This window comes from Chelon labrosus, assembly GCF_963514085.1.
Source record: "Chelon labrosus genome assembly, chromosome: 23".
In the NCBI taxonomy this organism is placed as follows: Eukaryota; Metazoa; Chordata; class Actinopteri; order Mugiliformes; family Mugilidae; genus Chelon; species Chelon labrosus.
Genome location: NC_140356.1, coordinates 14,142,994 through 14,167,483, shown reverse-complemented (window position 1 = coordinate 14,167,483; position 24,490 = coordinate 14,142,994). Strand labels below are relative to the sequence as shown.

Genomic DNA, 24,490 nt, shown 5'->3' with positions numbered 1-24,490 from the left:
TCCACAAAAAGTTTGGTTATTTCCCAAATTCCCTTTTCAGAGAAATGGCAAATTGAAATAAGGCAACTATTATCAACTTATTATAAGGTCAGCGTTATTTTGACTTTAGAAAAAAAAGGAAATACATTTGTGTAGTAATGTTTGTTTATCCATTGTTTTTTTGTTTGTGCTTGATTTCTAAGTAAATACTTGTGGCTTGTGTGTTTTTTATTTTATTTTTTTTAAATCTTTTCTGAGCATGTTTATTATTTAAGTGACCCAAGATTAATACGTGCAGTTAATTTCTAAAATCCAAAATTCAGTTTTACAATGAACTCGATGCCCCTCGGCTGTAAGAGAGTGGACAGACTTCCTTCCACGTACTAATAAAATCTTTTATGCCGTCATGTATAAAAGACGCACGGCGTGGGCCCACAAAAAGTAACTTGCCATTTCTTTGAAAAGGGAATTTGTGAAATTGAAAGAAGGCAACTATTAGAGTTTCTGGAAAGCAACTATTTTCAATACATTTGTGTAATTCAGTGTGATAATCAGTTTATCAGTCTCTTTAGGTTTTAGGTGTTTAAGTTCTAAGTAATTTTATATATATCTATAGATATATATATATATATATATAAATAAAACCTTCTCTGGGCCCTCATGCATCAATGGGGACATTTTTGTCCTTTGAGCAAATTTTTCCTCTTTATCCGGCCATCATTTTGGACGTGTTAGTGCAAGTGGCACAATTTTTTGTAATAAAGTCTCTCTCTACACAAAGTTTGAAATTCAAAAAAAAAATTTAAAAATTCTTATAGGTCACCGGAACACTGTGGAATTTTTTTTTTTTTACTACCCTCTTGAATCATTAAGGACAAAAATGTCCATGTCCAAAAACTACTATAAAAACTTAACTGATTAATATTTGTCTGCTTTTTTTTTTTTTTTTTTTCCTCAAAACTAAGAATGCGTTCAAGTCAATATTTTAGCTTATCTTGGTCATATCTAAGACTGATTAGTTTTACGGAAAATATCTATTTATTTATTTATTTATTTTTGTAAAAAACCAACAGTGATCAAACTGGCATTTAATTTCTTCAAAATGTTTGACTTTTGAGTGGTTTTGTAAAGTGCTGAAGTGGTTTAAGAGATTTATGCAGAAAAAAATATTAATCAGTTAAGTTTTTATAGCAGTTCTTTGGACATGGACATTTCTGTCATTATTGACTCAAGAGGGTAGTAAATTAAACTGAAGCATGAGGGTTAAGTGACCCAAGATTAATCACAAATTCAGTTTAACAATGAACTCGGTACCCCTTCTGCTGTAAGAGCGTAGACGGGCTACATTTTGCTGTGGACAGATGGTCACACAGCCAACAAGGATACGTACGTGTGTGTTTATGACGCATCTTAACTTGTTAAACAAGTCGCAGCAGCTTTGGATGTTTGTCGTGGTAGTGAGGAGTAAGTGAACTACAACAACTCACTGTCGTCAGCAAATGTGATCAAAAGTCTTTCAGTGTGTGAAGGAGCAGACTGTGTCCACGCTGAGACGGCCAGTTAGGCCAGTCTTAATCTGAAGGTGAGGTGATGGATGTCCACTGATGGCTGAAACATTTGAGCTAATCTTTTTAAATTGGAATAAATACATGGGGTAAACATCAGATCAGACAGAAACATAGAGGAAGTAGAAATAGGTTGTTTTTTTGGTCATGTTTTTGTGATAAATAGTCCACTTTATGCTCGTCAAAGCACATAACTACTTTGACAAGTGTACTACTCCACATCCGTATCACTAACCATGTCTTCATCAATTGAAACTGTGCCAAGCCAAATGATTTCGGTCCATAACCACTATTTATTTTCTCCTTCCTTCTACTAATAAAACCTTTTGGCTGCAGAAACCCGATTTAAATGAAGGGCTGTCATGTGGCCGTGCGAGAGCTCTTTATTTACCTATGATGAGCGTCTACATTGTGCCATATCAGCAGCTGCTGTTTGTCCATATGGTTCTGTAAATAATGTGATACACTGAAACCCTGACTGGCATCAAATTTTTTCTATTATTGGGTAAATGTATTTAATGGTCGAGGCAGAGAGCAGCTCTTGCGTGTGTTTTTATTTTATTTATTTTTCTTCATCAGCCTTGTCACTGTGGATGCAGCGAGCCCCTTCACACACTGAGCTGTCATTTGAAAGACTTTTACAGTGATGGACGTCCACTGGCGTTGAAAGCAACCGCCGTGCGTCTTCAATGTAAATGAAGTATCAGGCTCATTCATGTCAACAATAATTGCGGTGACGGAATCCGTGCGTTTTCTCGACACTGATGCAATCACTGTAAAAAAAAAAAAATAAAAAATGTGTTTCATCAGGGTGACCTTGACTTGGCGGGCTCATGAATGCCGGCGCCGCTGCATCCTGTCACGGCGCCGTCCTCTCTCTGGTGCAGGTGCTTCCGTGAAGCAAGAGTCAAACCATGCAAACGGTGATTTTAAGGAGGCAGCGATGTGCTTTATGTCAGATTTGCCAAAGCGAGGGCTCTCTGTGCTTAACGCTCGTTTAATGAGGAACGGAACATTTATTTATATGGCAGGCCGTATTAAATGTTTATGAGCACTTCATTACGGCCCTGTTTTTATTTATTTAATTTGGTGTAACATGTTGGATATGGCTGGAAGAATTATTAAAGACTGCGATCCAGAAAACAAATCAAAAGTAGTGCTACAGTCTAGTTAAACGCTAAAAAATATGATGCATAAAGCAAAGACATATTACAATAAAGCTGCCCAGTAGCAACAAACTATTTAAACTATAAAACTGATTCAAATCGTTGCTGATTTACATTTAAAGTAGCACATTTTGAATCGCAAATCAACAAAACATACACGTCTTTGGACTGTGGGAGGGAGTTAAAAGTAAACTCGTAGGAAAAAACCCTACAAATTGACTAAGGAATATGACATGTTCCAGTTTCTTTCGTAGTTTTGCGGCAACAGATGAGCAGAACTGCTGCAAACTCGTACACTTTAAAGAGTCCTGGAGGGGAAGGTTAGACAAGTTCAAACTCAGAGGGCCGTCTAAACAGTTTTAGCATTGCTAATTTGAAATTTAACAAAAGAAAACAAGCTTTCATTGGAAAAACTAAACTTTTAATCTGCGTATAAAAGCTCTTCTGCCGTGGCGTATTATTAAAATCAGGCATTCAGTATCAACTTCTGAGCTGTAATCGGCGTATCAAGGCCTCTCGGTTTGATGGAAACCGCTCAATATTGTTCAGTTTTATAGAAGAAAACAACAACAGAGACTTCTTTTGTTAAGTTTGCTTATTTTTATTGAGCAGATTTTTAATAGAATGCAAAGGTCCATTACGTGGAAACAAATTCAAACACTGTATCTGCTACGGCATACAGAGATAGAAAGAGAAGAGACTGCCAGAGACAGGATCATTACCGTTATTAGAATGTAAACTTTACAGAAGAAGAGATGATCAAGTGCCACATGAAGGCATCCATATTTACTGGTCATAAAAGTGTGACATAGTGAATAAACGACAAAACACCCCCCACGACAACAAAGAAAAAAACCAAACATCTGCAAATGTCATCATCACACAGATATACACCGAAGACAAAAATAAACTTGTCCTTTTTTTTTTTTTTTTTTTGTCTGTGTGGCTCCACCTACAGTGTTTTTTTTTATTATTTTTTTCTAAAATAAAGCAATTTACACCTTTCAACATCTCCGCACATTTACAAGAAATTCATTAGGGAAGCATTTGTTTTCAAAAAGTTGAGGGTTCTCCCCCGAAAATGCCCGGTCCCGTCCGGTAAAAGAGGAAAAGCAGGAGCTAGGGCTTCAGAGATCAGAGAACATGACTGGCTGAAACACATACGCAATATTAACCGTTTGTTTTTTTTATTATTATTTATTTTTAATCGTTCACACGGGAAAAGTCTGCCGAGACGTTAACATGGCAAATGACACAGATTGGCAATAGTGCAGGCTGCAGGAGCTGGCAGTGGCCGATTAGGAAAATAAAGGATGAGTGGAAAGCGATTATTATTTATTTATTTTTAAGCATGCTCTATTAGGAGCTACATGGGTTAGCTGGGGGGAAAGAAATAAAGGTAGGCAGAATAAAAGCCAGACTGGAGGGATGAAATGTCAAATAAAAAAAAAATGAGTGAGTCAATGCTTGTCGTTTAGTTTCGTCTTCTGTCCGATTCGCCGTCCATGTTGGTCTTTGGAATGGTGTTTCTTGGATGGTCGTGTTTTTTTTTTTTTTTTTTTTTTCCCGTTTTTCCTTCTCGTTTTGAATTTTAGCGCCTGTAACCGAACTCGTCGGCGTCGTCCGCGCGGAAGTCTCCGTAGCGCCAGATGTTGAGCTGATGGGGAAAGAGACAGACACAGATTTTTATCAAGCTGAATGAAACCAACGAGCATTTCCTGCTGCTCCGAGAGGGACTCCAATGACCTCTCCGGAACATTACATGTTAAATGGTGAAGAGAAAAAGAGAGCATGAATCTGATGCTCTGAGAAAGAGAGAGGCGCCTGTATCATCATCACCATTTAATCTGGCTCTTTGTGCTTGGCCGTCCAGGAGGCCCACGGTGCCTCAAACACCACCCCAGTCTATTACATCTCCTATTCCATTACACTGATACTCCTGCGTCGCCTCATAAACCGTCACATGAGCGTTCTGGCTAAATGCGGGTGAAGCCACGATGCCGCTGGCAAAGTTTCTGAGCGCTTTGGAAACGGCTCTCAGTGCAGGTTATTTAAATGAGACAGAAATTTTGTCCGGTCTGAAGGTTTGTTTGTGTCGTCTATGAGCAGAGGTGTGTGTGTGTTTCTCTTTTGGCTCTCGGGAAGCGCGTACGCTCAGCTGTTAATTCTGTGATTCATAGCTAATTAGCGACTGTGCTAATTAGCAATAGTTATTAGGATGAATGAAATGAATGAAGCCGTTTCCCGTTTCGCACTCAGCTGCCTTTTTTTTTTGTTTCTTTTATTTATTTATTTATTTTTGCTCCTCCCTGACACCCTGAAAACGTGGCAGCTGCTGTGATTGTGATTACAGTCAATCACACCTCTGACTGGCTCATTGTCTGGGCACGCCGCATAACCACCGGGTTGACTAACGGAGCACGAGAGGGACTGGATCTTTTAATATCGGGCCGGCGTGTTTTACATGCTGCCACCAAATTGCGCCTGGTGATCACGTGAAAGGCACAAACTATTTAGTCAAAGAATAAAGACCTTTGGCAACGGGATTATTACCCTTTAAACATCAATGTCTTAGCCTTCGTCTTTTCTAAATAAAGCCACATGATTTCCTAAAACAGCTGGTCAATGTATAGGAGGCGCCGAAACAGCAATCAGGAGTAAACAGTGCATTTGTTTGGGACAGCTTGCTTTGGCGTAACGGCTGCACTGGTGAGTATTTAAAGCAGCAGGAGCGCTGATCGACTCACCGGATGACGCCTTCCTCACGGTGCGGCTGATTGATGCCTTTTTAATAGTTTTTGGACTAAACTGGAGCCCGGAGGAACGAGCTCTAAATAAATAACTAAAAAAAAATCCTGCCTTACTCCGAGTGGACTCAAATAAAGTCAGTGTCAGCGGACCGTTATGTCCAAGCTGTGCGACTTCACTCATCTCAACACGGGGGGCTCTATGCTACAACCCATTCACTCCCTTCCTCTTCTTCCCCTTCCGTCCCCACCGCCTTCGCACACATCCCACCCCCCCCATTTTCACAGTATGGACCTGCACAGACTGTGGGCAGCAATCCATATGGGACAATAGTGACTGCCAAAGTAATGTGTGACATGTTGAGAAAAGACAGAAAAGCAGCAGAGATAAGACACTTTGTCTCTCATAGCCGGTAAGGAAAAGTAATTAGCGTATTATTGTTTTGGCTCTGTTAGATTTCTCACAGAGAGGCAGACAAATCTGAGTTATTAGGGGAAGAAAAAAAAAAACAGGAAGACAATCAAATGGGATGAATGGACTTACCCTGGCACTCTTGGCAGATTCTTGACTGTTCAGGTACTCTGTCACCTGCAGAGGAAAGAGATGAGACATTAGACATCACTGCGTCACATGTAAGATTATAAAGGATTAAGGTGACTAAATGCATCCTTTCAACCTGCTCTGCCCCATGGAGACGTGTCTTTGACTGTTTTCTATAATTTGTTTTGCACAAAGTTCACAGTTTTTAAAGGAGGACACATCCCTTCAACACCCGGAGTAAGGAACACAGCGTTCTCTGAAAACCAACAAGATCCAGATAATTAACACAGAGGGGTTACGCCACTGCAGGGGAAGGCAGCGTAAGGAGCCTCGAACGTCACGATAGCGCTCGCCGTTTGGGGTCATTGATTTATCCAGCCTGTGCAGGGCATCACTTTGCACTTCACGCAACAACTGGCGCTAGCCGAGTCACTTGAGATGAGAGGCTCTCGTACTTCCTCGTGCCTGCTAGCCTCCGGCCGACGCCTCGCTGGCTTGTAGCGGCAATTTATAATCAAGTGCATTCATGGGACGCCTTAAGGGAGCTGCAAGCTAAAAGGGGGTGAGCCCCGAGTAGGAAATCAGTTGTACGTTGCGGTAGAAGGACGGGGGAGTCACAATTGAGCCTAAAGCTTGGCTACAGGAGCTTTCATACCCAGCATGACTTTAACAAGAAACATCAGATATTCTTCTCTCTAATCTCACAATATTATTCAGATTCTCTTGCCGTATCTCATCTCATTTCAGAAGTGGATGTAAACAAAAAGAGACTGTGGTGCTTTAGCTTTGTAATACCAGCCGCGAAAACAAAAAAGCAAGAAGGCCAAACGTGTGTGTGTGGATGAGGAAATGGTTGCGGAGACTCAGCCCACATGGGATATCTATTATTCAGTTAGAACTGGAGGTGAAATTTGAACTGTCAGTTTTAATATCTAACAGTAGTATGTTAGCCAACGTCAGCTGTGAGGGCTCATTTCTCTCACTGGTACTGGTTTGATATTAATCAGGGCAGCCATGTTGAGTTTGCACGTGGCTCATACACTATATTACCAAAAGTATTCGCTCACCTGCCTTTACTCATTCTATGAACTGAAGTGCCATCCCATTCCTAACTCATAGAATTCAATATGATGTCGGTCCACCTTTTGCAGCTATTACAGCTTCAACTCTTCTGGGAAGACTGTCCACAAGGTTGAGGAGAGTGTTTATAGGAATTTTTGACCATTCTTCCAAAAGCGCATTGGTGAGGTCACACACTGATGTTGGTCGAGAAGGCCTGGCTCTCAGTCTCCGCTCTAATTCATCCCAAAGGTGTTCTATCGGGTTCAGGTCAGGACTCTGTGCAGGCCAGTCAAGTTCATCCACACCAGACTCTGTCATCCACGTCTTTATGGACCTTGCTTTGTGCACTGGTGCACAGTCATGTTGGAAGAGGAAGGGGCCCGCTCCAAACTGTTCCCACAAGGTTGGGAGCATGGAATTGTCCAAAATGTTTTGGTATCCTGAAGCATTCAATGTTCCTTTCACTGGAACTAAGGGGCCAAGCCCAGCTCCTGAAAAACCACCCCATACCATAATTCCTCCTCCACCAAATTTCACAGTTGGCACAATGCAATCTGAAATGTACCGTTCTCCTGGCAACCTCCAAACCCAGACTCGTCCATCAGATTGCCAGATGGAAAAGCGTGATTCATCACTCCAGAGAACGCGTCTCCACTGCTCTAGAGGCCAGTGGCGGCGTGCTTTACACCATTGCATCCGACGCCTTGCATTGCACTTGGTGATGTGTGGCTTGGCTGCAGCTGCTCGGCCATGGAAACCCATTCCATGAAGCTCTCTGCGTACTGTACTTGGGCTAATCTGAAGGTCACATGAAGTTTGTAGCTCTGTAGCAATTGACTGTGCAGAAAGTCGGCGACCTCTTTGCACTATGCGCTTCAGCATCCGCTGACCCCTCTCCGTCACTTTACGTGGCCTACCACTTCGTGGCTGAGTTGCTGTTTTTCCCCAAACGCTTCCATTTTGTTATAATAGAGCTGACAGTTGACTGTGGAATATTTAGGAGCGAGGAAATTTCACGACTGGATTTGTTGCACAAGTGGCATCCTATGACAGTTCCACGCTGGAATTCACTGAGCTCCTGAGAGCGGCCCATTCTTTCACAAATGTCTTGTTTCACAGTCTGCATGCCTGAGTGCTTGAATTTATACACCTGGGGCCAGGCCAAGTGATTAGAACACCTGATTCTGATCATTTGAATGGGTGAGCGAATACTTTTGGTAATATAGTGTATTACCAATCACCTGGGCAGGGCACTGGTACAGAGCATGGTACGGACCTGACTCCCCCTCTGATTGTCGGAAAGAGTGAATCTGGGGATAAATCGGTAGTCTTCACACAGTTGGAGACTTACTAGGTATTCCTATTGTTTGTTCAAATGAAGGAATATACTGGTGAACATCAAAGACCGCTTCAACTTCTATTTAAATTCTTGTCAGGTAGCTGGAACATGGAATCAGTTTGACTCTTCTACTGATGAATTTTCCCATAATGGTACGAAGGTATGACTGCAATTCCCACTTGTAGCATCATTTGTCTTTATCCAGCAAAAGGCTACTATTGTGGTAACTATTGACTAACAGTGAATTATTAAATTCATGACTAACTTGAAGAAGACTAACAACTCAAAAGTGGTTCTATTTCAAACTATATCTGAATTGCAGGAATGTTCTTATTCAAGCTGCGCTGCTCTCATGCAAACTCGTCACATACGCGGTTTACTAATGTGACACACAAAAGATTTTTTTCCCCCTCAGCCATAATCGGCAGCATCACCCGCAGAGCGCGAACATTAAGTCCTCTAATTTGTCCGATATAAATGCCGATGTTTGTTCTGCCCTGGACATCGCTAATATGCACACACTGAGAGTGCGGTGAGGATATAGAAGAGCTGGAGAAAGAGAAGGGAAAGCGCAGCGTTGAGCATATTGACTGCTTCTGCTAGAGCAGCCATTTAGCCTCATTGAATGAACCGGTGGTGAGTCATAGGGCAATGGATGGGAGGTAGAGGAAGAGGGAGAGAAGGGCAGCGCTTGCTAAGGTGGGTACCGTCTAAGTGGATGAATGGACCTTAGAAAGCTCAGGTGGCAGGACCTTTACGTAAAGCTGTCCTCCACCATTACAATCCCAGAGTAGATGGATCAAAACATGCAAGAACAGTTCTGTATGTAACATATATTCAGCAGGTGATGAGTTTGTTCAAGAGTATCCTTCCTGGAATCGAGGCTCAACATTAGCACGAGTATAATGTTAGAGAGAGAATATAAACGTCAGGAGACAGTAAAGAAGAACCACTGCGTTCAAGTAATAAATTCAATTGTGCACCATGTTTTATAGCTTATTACAGTAGCAGATGAGCTGGCGTTCACACTCAGCCGCACACACACACACCAGAACATGATGCCAGATGTTAAAACAGTCGAGCACGGATGGGACTCTGGAGTTTAATTGCTTAGCTAGCTCGTGCACGTAGGTTGATTTGATAGCTACGCCGCACATGGCCAAGACAGCGGACCTGCAGCTGGATCGTACGGCGACTTCCGTCAACGCCGTACGTGCACAAGCGAGCGTGTGGCTGCGGAAAGTGCTGTGGCTGCACAAGTCATCCATCAAAGCCAACTGAAGGGGACATATTTTTTTGGAAGGCGTTGGGATATGGCATCTTTGTCCCATCAGGCAGATGCCACCATATGGAAGACCGGACCGGTGATATTTCATGGCCACAAAAGGCTAGTTATGCCATTTGGGCTTTGGAGGGGAGCACTCGGCGCCAACAGCAGATTTTGCTGCCTTTCCTAGTGCAGCACTTAAAAATCTAGGCGGGGGAGGCTAAAGTGATGTGGAGTGCCAGAGTCGATTTGGCAACATTTAAACCCCCCCCCCCCCCAAAAAAGAAAATTACATTCATGAGGAAAAATGGCCAACCAGGAATAGCTGGATAACTCTGGAGCAAATATATTCCATCCACACTTTCTCCAAACTCCACAGAGCGGAGAATGTGCACCCAAATGCCAAGTATTCACTGAAAGATGTGAAGTCGAGAGCACTACAGCACAATACGCACAGATGATGCGCTCCCACGTTGATAATAACCACGGTGAGCCTCTTTGTACTCCGGTCAGGAGGGGTGCCGTTCCTGGCACGCACTCGGCTTTTTGCCGTTCTCCTCGCTTCAGTTTGGTGAACACAACAGCCAATCAGCGCGCAGCTCGAGACCGATGACGACTTGACTATGGGATTTTGAAACGGTGCAGTGTATCTGCTCCCGGATCCTTCTTTCACAGCTTTTCTATTGGCTCCAGCAGGGAGGCAAAATGGCTCATTTACAACACAAACAAGAAGCAAAACTCATCTGGAGTGGCAAAGAAAAGGAATGTTTCTCGTTGGAGGGAAGAAGTGTGCCAAAAAAAAATAATTCAGGGTAGAGGAAGGAAAAAGGTTGCCTGATGCCGGAGAGGTATGAAAAATAAAATGTTCCAGCAAAGAAGAATCCAGTAAGAACAAAGCTTAAAGCTGCTAGAACCACAAATAAGGCGAGAAATAAGAAAGAAAATGATGGTTTGAAGAGGGTTCTGGTAGCAGAAGGCAGCGGGTGACAGAGCGCTCGTCTGGTTGACCCTACAGAGCTCCCATATGCCAGACAGATGTCATTGCGGTGAGCAGTGGCCGCGGACAGTGGCAGCAGAAAATATGCCGTTTGGTCGAGGAGGCTGCAGCTTGTGAGGGGGCGTCGCCAAAAGTGTAGGATTAAATCTAAAACAACTATAAAGAAACCGCAAAAGTCAATTTATCACGATTTCACGCCAACAGCTCGCATTCGACTTCACTCAGACCACAAACAACTTCTGACACCGACTCTCGTTCGGGGGACAGATTTGGATCTGGTACGTCTCGATTTTAATGCAAGCAGGTAACTTTCTAGTGGAAGACTTGGTGGGAGACTGTGTAAGTGTGATGAATGACAGGTGGTGTGGGTCTGGTGCTTTGGCAGTAGTCCGTGCATCAGACTGGCTGTGAATCTGCAAGAGTGGGAGAGGGAGAGAGGGAGAGAGGGAAAGGGTGAGGGAGCTAGACCAATGTATTTCCCGGCGTTGGCCAACATGCCATGCCCAGGTGGTGTTCTGGTAAGCTCGGTGAGAAAGTGGTGGATCTGAGCGAGAGCTAACGGGGCACTTTTCTGATGCGGTTGCGTGCGCGTCTGGTGCGTAGGTGAGCTGCTTTTTCGTTTTTTTGATTTCGCAGCACGTGGAAGCGCTTAGTGAAAGCAGATTTTGACTGGAGCAAAAGACTAATCAACGTTGCAGCGATGGCCAACGATGTAGTGTATAAAAGTCACCCGAGCGTTAAGTTGAAACGCCCGTCGAGCAATGGCGACCAGATAAAAGCAGTCAAACTCCATCAAAATAATAAAAAACCCTAAAAACTGCAACTAACTCCCTTGTGTCATCATTTCTTTGTTGCTGCTTTACTCTAGTTTTTTTCATGCTACTCTATCGGTCCTCATTACGTCTTCCTTCTTTGCCCTTCTGCCTGCCACATCAGTTTCCCTTTGACTCCACGGAAAGCAGAAAACTGTCCACAAGACACATCGTCGTCAAAGCGCCTGCCGGAACATAACAGTTTTCATGTCTGCAACTCGCACCGTTTCATGTCGAGTGTACTCGGCTGAGCTGCGGATCGTCCGGAGAGACGTCTCTCGTTCAACATGAATAGTGCATGGCTAGCAGAGAGGAGGCCAGGGTTTTTGTTGGGGGGGAGGGAGTCATGGTACAAGTGGTTTGAAAGGGGAAGGCTTGTCATGACAGCACCAAAGCTAACCAGGGGGAGAGAATCCTTAAAGGGTTGTCTTGTATGTTAGGGATTGCTAGTAGGTTTGTGCAAGACAATATAAAATAAAAGGTTTAAAATAATGCCCGTATTTAAGAAATCCAAGAATTTTTTAACAAAAATATGAGATCATTTTCTTATTTTCTTTTTATTTCTTATTTAGTGGTAACATCAAAACATATATGCACTCCTGCTTTTATCTCTTTACTTCAACTGTGGCAAGAATTTCTCGAGTTGTCAGCGTTTCAATAAAACTTACAGTAAACTGCAGACATCGCTGTGTTCTTTTATTGCCGAGTATAAATTTTGCATCAGTGTGAAAAAGATTTCTTACATTCTGCGCCTTCTTAGAAATGTCTGTTTTATCAATTCATGAACAGAATTTTAAATTCTCTCTTACGCCTGTTTGCCTTAAGGGAATGTTTCCCGATACCTCCAACCACTGTACTAAATGTAATTTGTTGAATTACTGTATATAACTGTATATAAGTGATGACCTTGTAAATGCCAACACCAGACTTTTGTTAACAATTCTTTTATTCATATATTTATTTATTTTATTACTGAGGTGGTGTACTCCTCACGTCCCTGTGGTTGCTGTCTCACAGATATCCAATCCTTCAGCCTTTGGAAAAACTGACTTGTGATTTAAACCATATATCTGAGAAATTTCAGAATCTCTGGTCTCCCTTGTATCGTTCCTCTTCATAAAAGCTTTCACTTTCTCTCTGGATATATTGAATTGGGCTATGTATTCAGGATGGGATAAAATTTTTTAAATTTCTGTCTGTTGTGTTTTGTCTGTTGTGTTCTCTATTGTTTAAAAGCCAATTTAAGGGAAAAAAAAAGTCAGTTTTCCCATCAAAAAACGTTGAAGCTTGATAAATGAACGTTTGGTCGATGTAAGCCTGCGCCAAACAAGTTCAGACAATGCTGATTAAGCTAAGTCAGTACCCGGTGAAACGCTCCGTATGTAGTAAAACATTTCAAATCCACCGTCTGTGACATTCAAGCACTGGTGCACCAGTAGTGATGCATGTTACATCAACCGGCGTTGATTGTTTGCCGAAGCTAAATTGGGGAACGAACGTAGCGACGGAGAAGCCTACAGCAACCAGGTGGATCCTATAGCGAAGATAAAGTAGTTACAAATGTAACCATGGTTCTATGAATTTACTCTCTCTGGTGCTAGAGCCTCTAGAGTCTACAAAACATTTCTGATGCTGCAAATACAGTATAAATTTGGGGTTCCTCATCCAAGACCATTAAGGGGGGGGGGGGTGCATCAAGTAATTACTGTAACTGTCAAAAGACAGTGCAAAAAAATTTTGCACTGTAGCTTTAACAAAACAAGCCTTACATAGTGTTACATGCATTTCAAGTGTTTGAGTGTCATTGCCCCTATATGAAGCATGCTGCCCCCCCTCCCTCCCCCAAGTAATGCTGTCGGAACAGATCAAATACTTTAGTGGGAACGTGGCATGACAGGCCCAACAGCATGAGTTCATAGAGTTAAGGAGCACATGCACATACAACAATTTCAACTACTAAGACAAACCAAATGTACCAAACCTACATATTTCACAAACTTACTTTTCTAGATTTCTGTTTATAAAGAGCTTCTTCTTCATCATCAGTTTCTATTTTCTCTCTCCAGCAAGGTCACACAACTCAAAATAACGTGAAATATAAAAGTATGAACAACCTGGTGCCCCCCGCCCCCCCGCTCCCCTCCTGTCTATCCTCCACTCACCCCGGGGTGTGCGGGAGAGGAGAGAGGATATTGTGCGTGACTGTGCGTGTGTGTACATCTGCAGAAGATGGAATGGCGTTTTGTGAAGTGGCCCGTGTCAGCTAGGACATGTCAAAAGGGCCCTCGGAGCAGCGGCAGCAGGGGGAGGCGACCGCCTGTGCGAGTGTGTGCGCGGTCAATAACAGGGGAGCAGAAAATGTCCATTAAAAGGCCCCATCACTAACTCTACTTGTAAATTAGGTATTGAGCCATTGGTGGGGAGCGGTCATGCTGTCACACGCCCCTGAAGCTCAGTGGGTGTCTTTTATTTTTATTTATTTTTGTGTGTCTGTGTGTGTGTGATGAGGAGGGGGCTGTTGATGGGCTGTGACATGAACTGGGGGTGGAAAAGCGAGGGCAGCAACCTGAAAATCAGTCAATTGGTGGGGCCGGATACGGCTAAAAGCCATTTCTAGGTGACGCTGTGAAGAATTTTTAGGTCAGGGTCGAGGCGATGGAAACCTGATCCACCGTGGAAGAATCCATGGGGGGGACCTCGAATTGGACACACAAATGCCAACCCACTCTATTTTATTTATTTACGTATTTTCTTTACACTCTCGTCCCTTTTTGTTCCAATCAAATGTGTGTTCCTCTTACTCCCTGGTGTCTTACTGGTGCTTTTCTTGTTTTTTTTTTCCTTCCTTCCCTACATTTCAAACCCACACACCTGTCCCCTGTGCTCGGGGGACGGCCCATAAGCGACGACAGCGGTGCTGCAAGAGCCGCTGTTTGCCCAGCAGGCCTCATTTTGTACAGAGGCGCCAACATTCCCGAGAGGCTTATCATCAGTGTCCAAACCAGCGCCTTTACAGTACGGCAGCACAGGGCTACATCACATGATCCCCCCCTTACTGTCGAGCTTGTAGCAAACAGTGGGATTGCGCTTTGATAAATGGAGCAGGCCGGTCCCTGGGGGCGTCCTGTGTACGGGTTAGCCTCCTTCCTGATTTCCTGTATAGATCCCCCGCGTCCAGCTGTAGCTCCATCTTCATCCACACTTTCAAACCCTGCTAACGCAATTACTGCTGCGCTGGTAACTACACCAGGGGCTGTGACTGCGAGCTGTAAGAAAACTGCACTACCCATGAGGCAGTGTGATGCATAAATAAATAAAAAAAAACAACCTCACAACTAATTTGAGCCACCGCCTGAAGCCGTCTTTTCTTGCCTCTCAAAGCTTTTTCACATATTTCCAAGTCTGCTGCTCAACGTTTATACATGAAAAGCAACCGTGAGTACGGCAACAATGCAGGGAGAGGAGATAAAAGCAAAAAAAATAAAACTATATTTCCCGAGGGGCTCCGGGGTAATTAAAGATTTCAGCACTCTCATCTGCAGCTCTCACTCTTTGGAGGCTACCTCACAGCTGTTTTCCCCTGCCTGCCTTGTGCCGACACACGGCGGCAACATTTTAATAAAGATCTTTAGCATCGTCAGTTCATAAACATTCCTTTAAGGCGCGCGAATACGCGTGCGTCTTAATCCATTCAGCATATCGGAAACCAGGCCTAGGTCGATACCGCGGGGTTGAGGGGCTGGTGATTGATAACAATTGCGCCGGCTAAGAGGTGACAGGCACTTCTCCGTTTGTAATTGACTTGTAATTAGCAAGGTGGAGATTATTAGTTTGTAAAGCTAATGAACTTTGGGGGCTAGCACCGGTGTCAGCGAGCTGAAGCGGCCGGGCGAGGGCGGTCGGCGCCAAGTGGCCTGCCAGAGTCTGAATCAGTCATGTTGTTGTCGGGCCGCTGACAGAAAACACTGGTGAAAAGCAGCAGAGCACGAAAGATAGTGCTTCTAACCACACAGCCATCTTCCACTTGAGCTGCCATGACAGACTCATTACATCTTAGACAAAGAAATATCAGGTCTGGCTGTGAGTGTCTGTGTGCTAGTCAAAAAATAGCTGCTGCAGGCGGTTATTGCTCGTACACCCATTCACGTTCAAATAAGGCATTTGATTTCTAGTCAATCTGTTCAGCTGCGTTTTCACCTTTTTCTTTTACGTACCAGCCAACAGAATTGCACCCGATTGAAATTATACAAGAGAGGCATTGCTTTCCACCCAGTGGGGGTTCAGGAAGGCTGAATCAACCGACGCAAGGCACAAATAATTGCACATAACCGCATTTTAAATCGCAGCTCATTAAAAGGTCACCGCCAGGTCTGATGCGAGCGCCTCTCCACTTTAATTCCTGGGGATTATTGCTCATCGTGACATATCACCGAGAGACAAAATGCAAATCGGCAAACAAGCCGCCTCTCCGTTGGATGATGTGCTCAGGCTCGATTTGGATAACTCTGAAAGTTGAAGGAAAAAAGGAGGGAGTGGGTTTCTGAGTGGAGAAAAAAAAGTAATAACCAGAAGAAGCAAAGAGATGTGAAGAAGACAGAGGAATGGAGGGGAAAGAAGAATGGAAAGTATGAGAGTGCGAAAACGAGAAAGAATAAACTCCAGTGATGTTGTTGAAGTGGCGAAGAAGCAAAAAAAGAAATAAGATTGTGAACTATGAGTGGAGAAAGATATCGAGAGGGATGAAGGGAGAGAAAGAAGTGTGCTAGTGAGTTAGTGTCCTGTGCCAGATTGGCAAGTTGCCATCCTAGGAGTGGATAGTTGACGGTGCCAGGACAATTTAAGGATGGCTTAGTATATCTGCTGCGCCTGAGGTGGAAAAGACATGAAGTCAGAAGGGTGAGAGTCTCAGGTACACACTGGAGAAGCCAACAGGAGTTCTAGCAAACATTTGTTATCGCCTGTTTTCTGAGGCTAACTGCATCTTCATATTGCAACAGTTTATAAGTGAATTTGCACGTCAACAAGTCAAGAAAGGCAAGACTTTCTTCTCCAACTCAAGAACAGCGGTTGCCAACAGGGGCAATCAGACCAAATGACATGTTTGACACCGCTCTAAATCTGGCTGCCGAGGGCAACCATTACCGAGCCGCTGAGCATTGCTAACAGCTCATTTATGGTACTAACACGATAACGTGTACAACCGGCTGCTGACACTTTGCACGGCAGCCGCTCGTACCTGACAGTCTGCAGAGAGCGGTGAAATAAAACACCTACGTGCTCCGACACTTTTCTTTGTTACACGTTCACCTCCGCAAAAACAAAACATCCTACGTAGCACACAGGGCTTACGTCTGTAGAGATTCCAATTTATCCTGGACGCTGAAGAAAACGATCCATAAGATATTATGTTTGCATGTCACATTCTTTGACATCCACAAAGTGGTTTTGCCCACTGTGGAGTGTCAGATGTGGAGGGAAAAGAGTCGATGAAGAACACTGAACATGGAATTGAGTCAATAGATGAAGATGACCAAGATGGACTCAAGGTTTTAACACTGCTGCCCACATTGATTGCGGAATTGGTACATATTTCAAACACTTGTTTGAAAACGACTCAATCTTCTACAACCTATTGGTCTGACTGCCCCTTGGAAAATACGCACAGAAAGAATGTATTGATCCCAACCAGAGAGAAACGATGAGCTGAAAAGCAATCCTTTGGTTATAAAGTGCTGATATTTTCCTTGGACAGATTATCAAAAAGTTTACACCACCTCTCTCAAGAGGACTGAAAATCTGTTCCAGCTGAGGTGGTTAGATTCCTGATTAGACACTTCTTCTGATTATAAGTGGAATACAACAGCGATGACCTCTTTGTGATAAAATATGGTCACGTTCCAGGCAACAAATGAAGTCAACACGGCTGGTTGCTGGTCCACGGTGCCTGAAATACTGGAGCTGCCGGATATCCAACTACACATCTCGTCTGTTTTCAGCGACGTTGGTGATAAAGCAACTCCCGGATGATAATCTAAAACTAAAAGCCCCATAAAACACATGTACAGAAGGACTGCACATGATATGCCAGATGTATGACAGATTAAACTTTACACTATAGCATTATGTCAGCTTGATTATGTGCGTGCAGCGTGCGCTTATAATGGATGTAAACAGTTGGAATATTTATGAGTGATTACGGATTACGGTGCGGATGCTGCTTTTTAGATCAGTCCCACGCGGCACGACAAAATGACCTTTGTACTCTCATCGTTGAAGCGCACCTCTGGGTCAACTCTGTCGCTTAAAAACTTATATCGATCATATATGTCTCGTCTACCATTTCCTGCCTTCCACTTCGCTTAAATCAGACGAGCAGCAGCTGGCGTATGATCACTCTTTCATCTACACTTTCACAACGTTTATCCTTTTCCATCATACTGCTGTATAGGGGAGACAATAAGCGTCCATATGGCGCGCATAGCGAGCATCTACACAAGTAGGGCTTAAGGCGGACCTGCACTTGAAAGAGAAATAAAACCCCAAATGGATGAATATCCCTCTCCGCTTCCGCTCCCTTGCAACAATGCCATCCTGAAAGACTGGCGTTAACCTTCAGTGCACTTATGACTGACTATTAACGGTTGCTGAACTGCCAGTGAACGTTGCAGCCCATCTGTTACGCAACGCTTTAGCACCGTGGCGCGGATTACAATAACCACGTTCCAATCCCCAGGAATGGATGACGAACAAAGAGCGGAGACAAAACGGGACAGATAGGAAGGACAAAAGTCACTTTCGCAAGGAGGCCCGATAGTCGGGACGAGTGAAAAGAAGAAAAGGAAGGGTTGAAAGAGCCAAGGGTGCAAAGTAAGAAGGCTTGGATACGACAATATCAAAAGCCTGAGCGGTACTTTGTATGAAAGAGGTCAACAAAAGGTTGCGTCTTAGAATATTTTTTGGGCTCCACTGACCCTGCAAGATAACATTTTCTGGTTTGGCCTCAGCAGCAGGTGCAGCGGCGCTCATGAATCTCAGAGCCGGGATGCACCTTGCAAGCAGACGACTGTACATCAACAATAGTGAAAAGGAAATACTCAGCGGTGGCAGACGTAATTGTAGAATGGCTTCATCCAAAGCAGCGTACAAGTCTTTCAAATAGAGATAATGGAAACTGACAGAATCAATCATAGTGGGGGAAAAAAACAACAGAAAAGGGCAGCGTCTAATTAACGTCACATCATTTCAATTAATCATTTTTTTCAACAGAATACCAACCAGATCATTGTTCTATTGGTAAACTGACAACTAACCAATCATTTCAGCATTAGAACACTTACTAGAACAGTAAGACGATCAACAGTTAAATATCAGTGTATGATAAACATATTACATTAGATCTTACCTTTAATAACACCTCTAGCTGTGAAATTCAGATACTATTTACAGCAGACGTGCAGTCTATCAAACAAGCCCACAGACACTGAATCAGCAGCACATTTACTCCATTTAGAGGTTTGAAAGGTAGCCTAATCACACTTCAGCTTGTTTTTAACCAAGGCGGGGAAAAAAAAGCGAAAGATCTCAGTTATGGCTTTGAGCTCGGAATCGGGCTCGATGGGTGGAATTACCAACAAGGAAACGCAGCCGAGGCTTTGCTTTAACACACACTCGTAAGCACTCTGGCAACACGGCCGCTTGTTAAGCTTCCTGTAGATCAAAATATTCATCTGGAACCAGCGAGGAAGAGGCCAACGCGTGTGGAGAGACAGCTGTTGCATACTAAAGAGGAGCCATGTGAGCCAACAAAACCTAAATCTGTGCAGTCTATAAGCCTATTAGCCAAATGGCTAGGGGGGCTTTAATCACTGTCCTTCATCGATAGGGTCCATTACCCAGACACTGCATTATGGTCACTGGCTACCCCTTTGGAGGCAAGAGGTCAAAACACTAACAATGATGCACAGCGCTTTATTGACTGCGTGAAGTGAGTTGGTAAATAAATAGTTGGAAAGATTGCGTTGACAAGTCTATCCTTCCCACCAAGCCTCTAATTCAGATAAATATACATTGTGATTATATTTATGAACAATTACACTCCGGTGGACATATTTCTCTACTCCGTTACGTGTTTCAATTTTTTAAATAAACCAGAGTGACTAATATTGGGGCTGAGCGGGAGCAGTAATTGCGGCCGGGAATAAATATCCTCCACTTTTCTTTATCTTTCATGTTCGGAGCGTGGCTTTGAGTCTGCCGGAGCGAATTAGCATAATGAGAGGAAAGTAAATGAGCGATGCGTCACGGCTCGGCAAAATGGCCACTCTTTGAGGCAAATTGTAGAGGTGTCTAAATGCGTGTCGTGTGATTGTGGACTGACAAGCGAGGTTTTATGTCTTTTTCGCGCCGCGGTCCCCACAAACAAAACCTAGAGGCGTTTAGCGCGATTCGAGCTTTCATGTGTCGAAAAAGAAAAAATCCATACATGACAATATGAAAGATGGAAACGAGTGGGTAGATGCATGTTAGAATGGAAATGTGGTATTTACTAGGCTGATGGAAACCAATGGAAGGCATATAGACCTTTTAATGATAAATAATACACAAGGGGGCCGTTTGCCAGTTAGAATACTAAACAGTTATTGTAAATAAATAGCACATGCTACCATCTGATCAACAGACTTACAACAAGAAATATTTTAAAACTAATTTCCTGTTAAGGTTAGACGCGAACGACTGTCACGCCTCTGCGACTGACATGTCTCTCAGGCCCTCGCCAGTGCAACGATTCACATCTCACCCCGAGCACAAACAACAAATCACTGTCAGTCATTGTTTTCTAAGTGTGAATCCAAACAAAGTCGAATTTGCATTGTAGCACAACAGTATAATTAACCATGACTGCCCACGCCACAGCCCTAGTGAGACCAGAAAGCGCCATTAACCGACACAGAAAACTGGGACTGGTTGTCTAGAAACAAGAGCAGCCAATCCAGCTCGCTTTCTGAAAATCAAGACATCTTGGAGATGATTTTTAACAAACGCCCTTACATCATCGTCTGTGTAAAAAAAAAAATAAAAAAAAAAATCTTCACTTACCATCTTCTGCAGGTACTTCTCCTTGCGGACGTCCACCATGACCAAGCCCTCTTTGACCAAGCCGAGGCCTACGTCGTCCTTGGTGTCCCCGAACTGTATTGTGACGAGCGGGCAGGTGGCGCCTGAATACTCCACATTCAACAGGCACTGGGTGTTGTGGATGTCCCGCACCACGCAGTCCACCACATCCGCACGGGCGTCCTCCTGGAAGAGGGGGGGGAAACAAAAAAGGGGGGATGTTAGGAGAGATTGGGAAACAGGAGATTGATGAGATAATGGAAGGGAAGGAGAAGAGAATAAAAGAGATAATAAGTGGGCTGTTGCTGATGGCTCACAATCAAAGACGGGCAATGAAGAGGCAGAAAGAAACCATACATGTTCATAAACCTAAGAGTGATTTCAAATCTGCTAAAATCCAAACTCTCTAATGTGCTTCTGGCCAGTAAGAACACAATTAAATGCTCACTCACACATCTGTCTGCCTGTTGTGTATTGCAACGATTATCTTCTCAACCAGTTCAAGAGGTTCTGATTAGACTGAACTATCTAACGGCCTGACTCCTGCCCAGCCTCCTCCTCCTCCTCCTCCTCCTCCTCCTCACCGCGAGGATGTCTTCTCTTCTCTTTCCTCTGTTAGTTACCTCAGCCTTTCTTATTCCTAACCTCCTCCGGTGTGAAAGGCCACCGTTTGATTGAACACACGGCGGAGTGGAGGACGAGGTGAAGCGGCCGCGACGCGACGCCGACCTCACGTCGTGGTGAGAGAAACAAGAAAGCTGCATCCTCAAAGGCAAGAAGACACTTACAAAGAAATAAATAAAATAAAATAAAAAAATCAGTCCCTGGCCATCATCCATCCCTCCCCTACGCCATCCATCTCTTCGCTTCCCTTCTTTCTCGCCCTGGTCTTGTCTCCATGGCAACCCCCTTCGAGCTAGCCGCCCTTGGGTATGTATATGTGTGTGTGTGTGTGTGTGTGTGTGTGTGTGTGTGTGTATGCAAGCGAGTGTGGGCAGGGAAGCTTGTTCAAGGCACAAAACTAAGGGCCTTTTTTGTCCCCCGCTCTCCCCCTGGTCAACTTGTCAGAGGCGCTGCAGGGAAGCTCAGGGCGCGAGGGGGAGGAGGGGGAGGGGCAGATAGAGAGAGAGAGTTGGTGTGTGACAAGAGAGAGGGAGGGAGGGAGATAGAGAGAGACAGGCGACACAGGAGGAGAGAGGAAACACAAGGAGGGAATATTATAGAAGAAGAAGAATGACACTCGTGAAGCGACGATGCAAAATTAATGAGAGCCTTTCGGTGACCCGTTCGTATCCGCCGTGTATGTAGAACTTTCCAGTTTAGATAAAAAAGAAAAATGTATATTAACCATGAAACTACAGCGTCAATATGTTTTTCACTTTTTTTGTGATCTTTAATTTGCAGTTTCAGCTCAGGTGATCTCTTTCTGTCACAATAAACCTGGTCTAAACTTCTAAAGCAGCACTTTCTCTGATCAAAGGAGCTTGGTGCCGCCGTGAGAAGCCATGGAAATAACATGTGCCTCCTACTTTGTCAAGTTACAAGTAAACATTTCAGCTAAGAGAGTGTTTTCCCTTCAAAAAAACAGCAGAGCAGCGAGAGCGTACTGACATTTTCTAACATTTAATGAAACGGCGGGAAGGCGGCGGAACGAGCTCGTCCTCGCCAGCAGATAAGAAAAGAACTCGACTTGCAAAGACGGGCAGGCGTTTTGCGGAGGGGCATCAGGTGGCGAGACAAAGGCGACAATCTTCTCCGCGCACCTGCAAAGCGCCGCCGGCGTGAGTGACGTAATTAAAGCGGATGGCGCACATGAAAGGAGGAAATGGAAGGAAACGATGCAGGGCGACACGTGTAAGGTTGGACATCAGCGCCCAACATGTGGTTTTATAGATTTTTGTGTTTGTGTATCTGGGGACTGTAACGAGTAGGTGGCGCCCATGGCCCCTGGAATAGACCAACAGATGGGCCATTTCATCACCGACTCATCAGAGAGGTGACAGCATGTAGCCTGGTACTAGCAGCTTACAGACACACATGCCTCAATCAAAGATTACTGAAAAACATGTAGTAAAACCTAAATAGTTATTAAATAAAAGAAGAAGAAAATAACAGATTAGCCCTGTATTGCCCTCCGGGTCAAACGTGACCCATCTTTAATCTTTCAGTATCACATATTTTGATATAAATGATGACTACTTCCCATGGATTTTGACAAAAAGTGTACAATATATAGTAATTAGTTGAGATGAAGTTGGCTAAAAACTAGGGGTGGGACTGATTAAAAAAACATTAATTAATTAGAGGGTTTGTGATTAATCAATCTCGATTAATCGCATTTTAATCGCAAAACAATATTTGCCCCATTTTTTAATCTAAATGGATTTTTGTGGACGATTGAATAAAATAATAGACATAAACATGAATATTGTAAACTCAAGCTCTTTTAAAGTCTGGAAAAATGCATTTAATTGCATTTCAATTCAAAACAGTAGAAAAAGAAAGCAAATGTCCCTGGCCAAAACTGAACAGACCTAAAGTTAAAAATGTGGGTTGCCGACACTTGTTGTCTGCACTCGGACCGGGACTGCTAGCGCTAACAGCTCCGGCGGTGCTCCCTGCGACATGTTTTGCATTTAGATGGCACCGTAGGGTTGAAGTGCTTCGGTGATGTGCAAAGTCTTTATTTTGCACAATTTTCACAAAACCCCACTTTCATCAAGGCTTCCATGAGGAACTTTTTTTTAAATAAAATTTGCCTTCTCTCAGTCCTAGCAACGTGCTTTCATCCGATTCTTCCTTTTTGGAGGTATCAAGCTCTGACGTGTGCATCAGTGTAATCAGTGTACCAGGAAATCGTGACACTGACAAAAAGTTCTGCGTTGTTTGGAACGCAACCTGCGATTTAACGCGTTAATTTTTTGTAATTAATTAATCGTAATTAACGCGTTAAAGTCCCACCCCTAATAAAAACACAGGATTAGGCGAACGTCAAACTGACTGGGTTAGTTTTGACCCCAGAGTCCAAAGTAGCATGGGAAGACTTTGCAAAAGTGTTCTCGAGACTGATGAAACCGAGATCAACTTGTACCAGAATAACGAACAAAAAAGTACGGAGAAGATCTCATCAATAAACACTGTGTCAAAGGTGCTTCCCAGGTACAAGACCCAAAACACTCTCTGAAAACAAAATAAGGGCTTTTAAAGGTAAAGTGGAATATACTGCAATGGCCAATTAGGTCACCTGATCTCAACCCGAGCATGCATTGGATTGGCTGAAGACAAAACTAAAGGAGGATAGACCCACAAACAAACAACAAAGGCCTAGCAAAGCATGGGTTCCAATCTTGCTCACGTTATTTGTCCAATAACATCTGAAAATAGGCTATAAAAACAGTTCTAATTCCTGCACGTTTCCTCCAACTTAGAGGCGAACACGGTCAAGTTAAAGCTCATGTTCATGCTTATATAATCGAAACATCAGCGTGCATCGGACCTAACTGTACTTATGGTGCGGCAAGAGACATGACAGCTGGCTGCTTGTTCTAACTCACTGTGCTTTGTTTCTTCATCTGCATTACAACCGTAAGATGTTTAATAAAAATGAGGAACCACTTTACACCAGACACAACACACCAGACTGAAGCCTCCGAACTGAACTCATTAACGAGTCCACGCATCTGAAACTGTTTCAACAACTCAACGCCACGAAGGGAGGGTTCACCGGAGGGCCGTTGCATAAGACGCCGTCAGCTAGGTGCGGCAAACGAACCAATCACGTGCGCTGCGTGTAATCATTTATTCTAAGAGCTTATGACACTGCAAACATCCATACTTCCGCATGCTCCGCGGCTTATTTGGGTTAAGTGGTACGAAAAAAACCCATTAAACGCACACTTGA

At 43.7% G+C, this 24,490-nt stretch overlaps 1 protein-coding gene across 1 annotated transcript in view; it reads right to left on the bottom strand.

Annotated features, from left to right (window-relative positions):
• Positions 1–3,274: 3,274 nt before the first annotated feature.
• Positions 3,275–24,490, bottom strand: part of snd1 (staphylococcal nuclease and tudor domain containing 1) — a 174,864-nt gene continuing 153,648 nt past the window's right edge. Inside the window, exons 22-24 of the mRNA XM_084573206.1 lie at positions 20,572–20,775; positions 6,002–6,046; positions 3,275–4,367 (exon numbers count right to left, since the gene is read on the bottom strand). Of these exons, the coding sequence (XP_084429332.1) occupies positions 4,302–4,367; positions 6,002–6,046; positions 20,572–20,775 (315 nt within the window). The 3' untranslated portion in view covers positions 3,275–4,301. The remainder of the gene's footprint in view (positions 4,368–6,001; positions 6,047–20,571; positions 20,776–24,490) is intronic.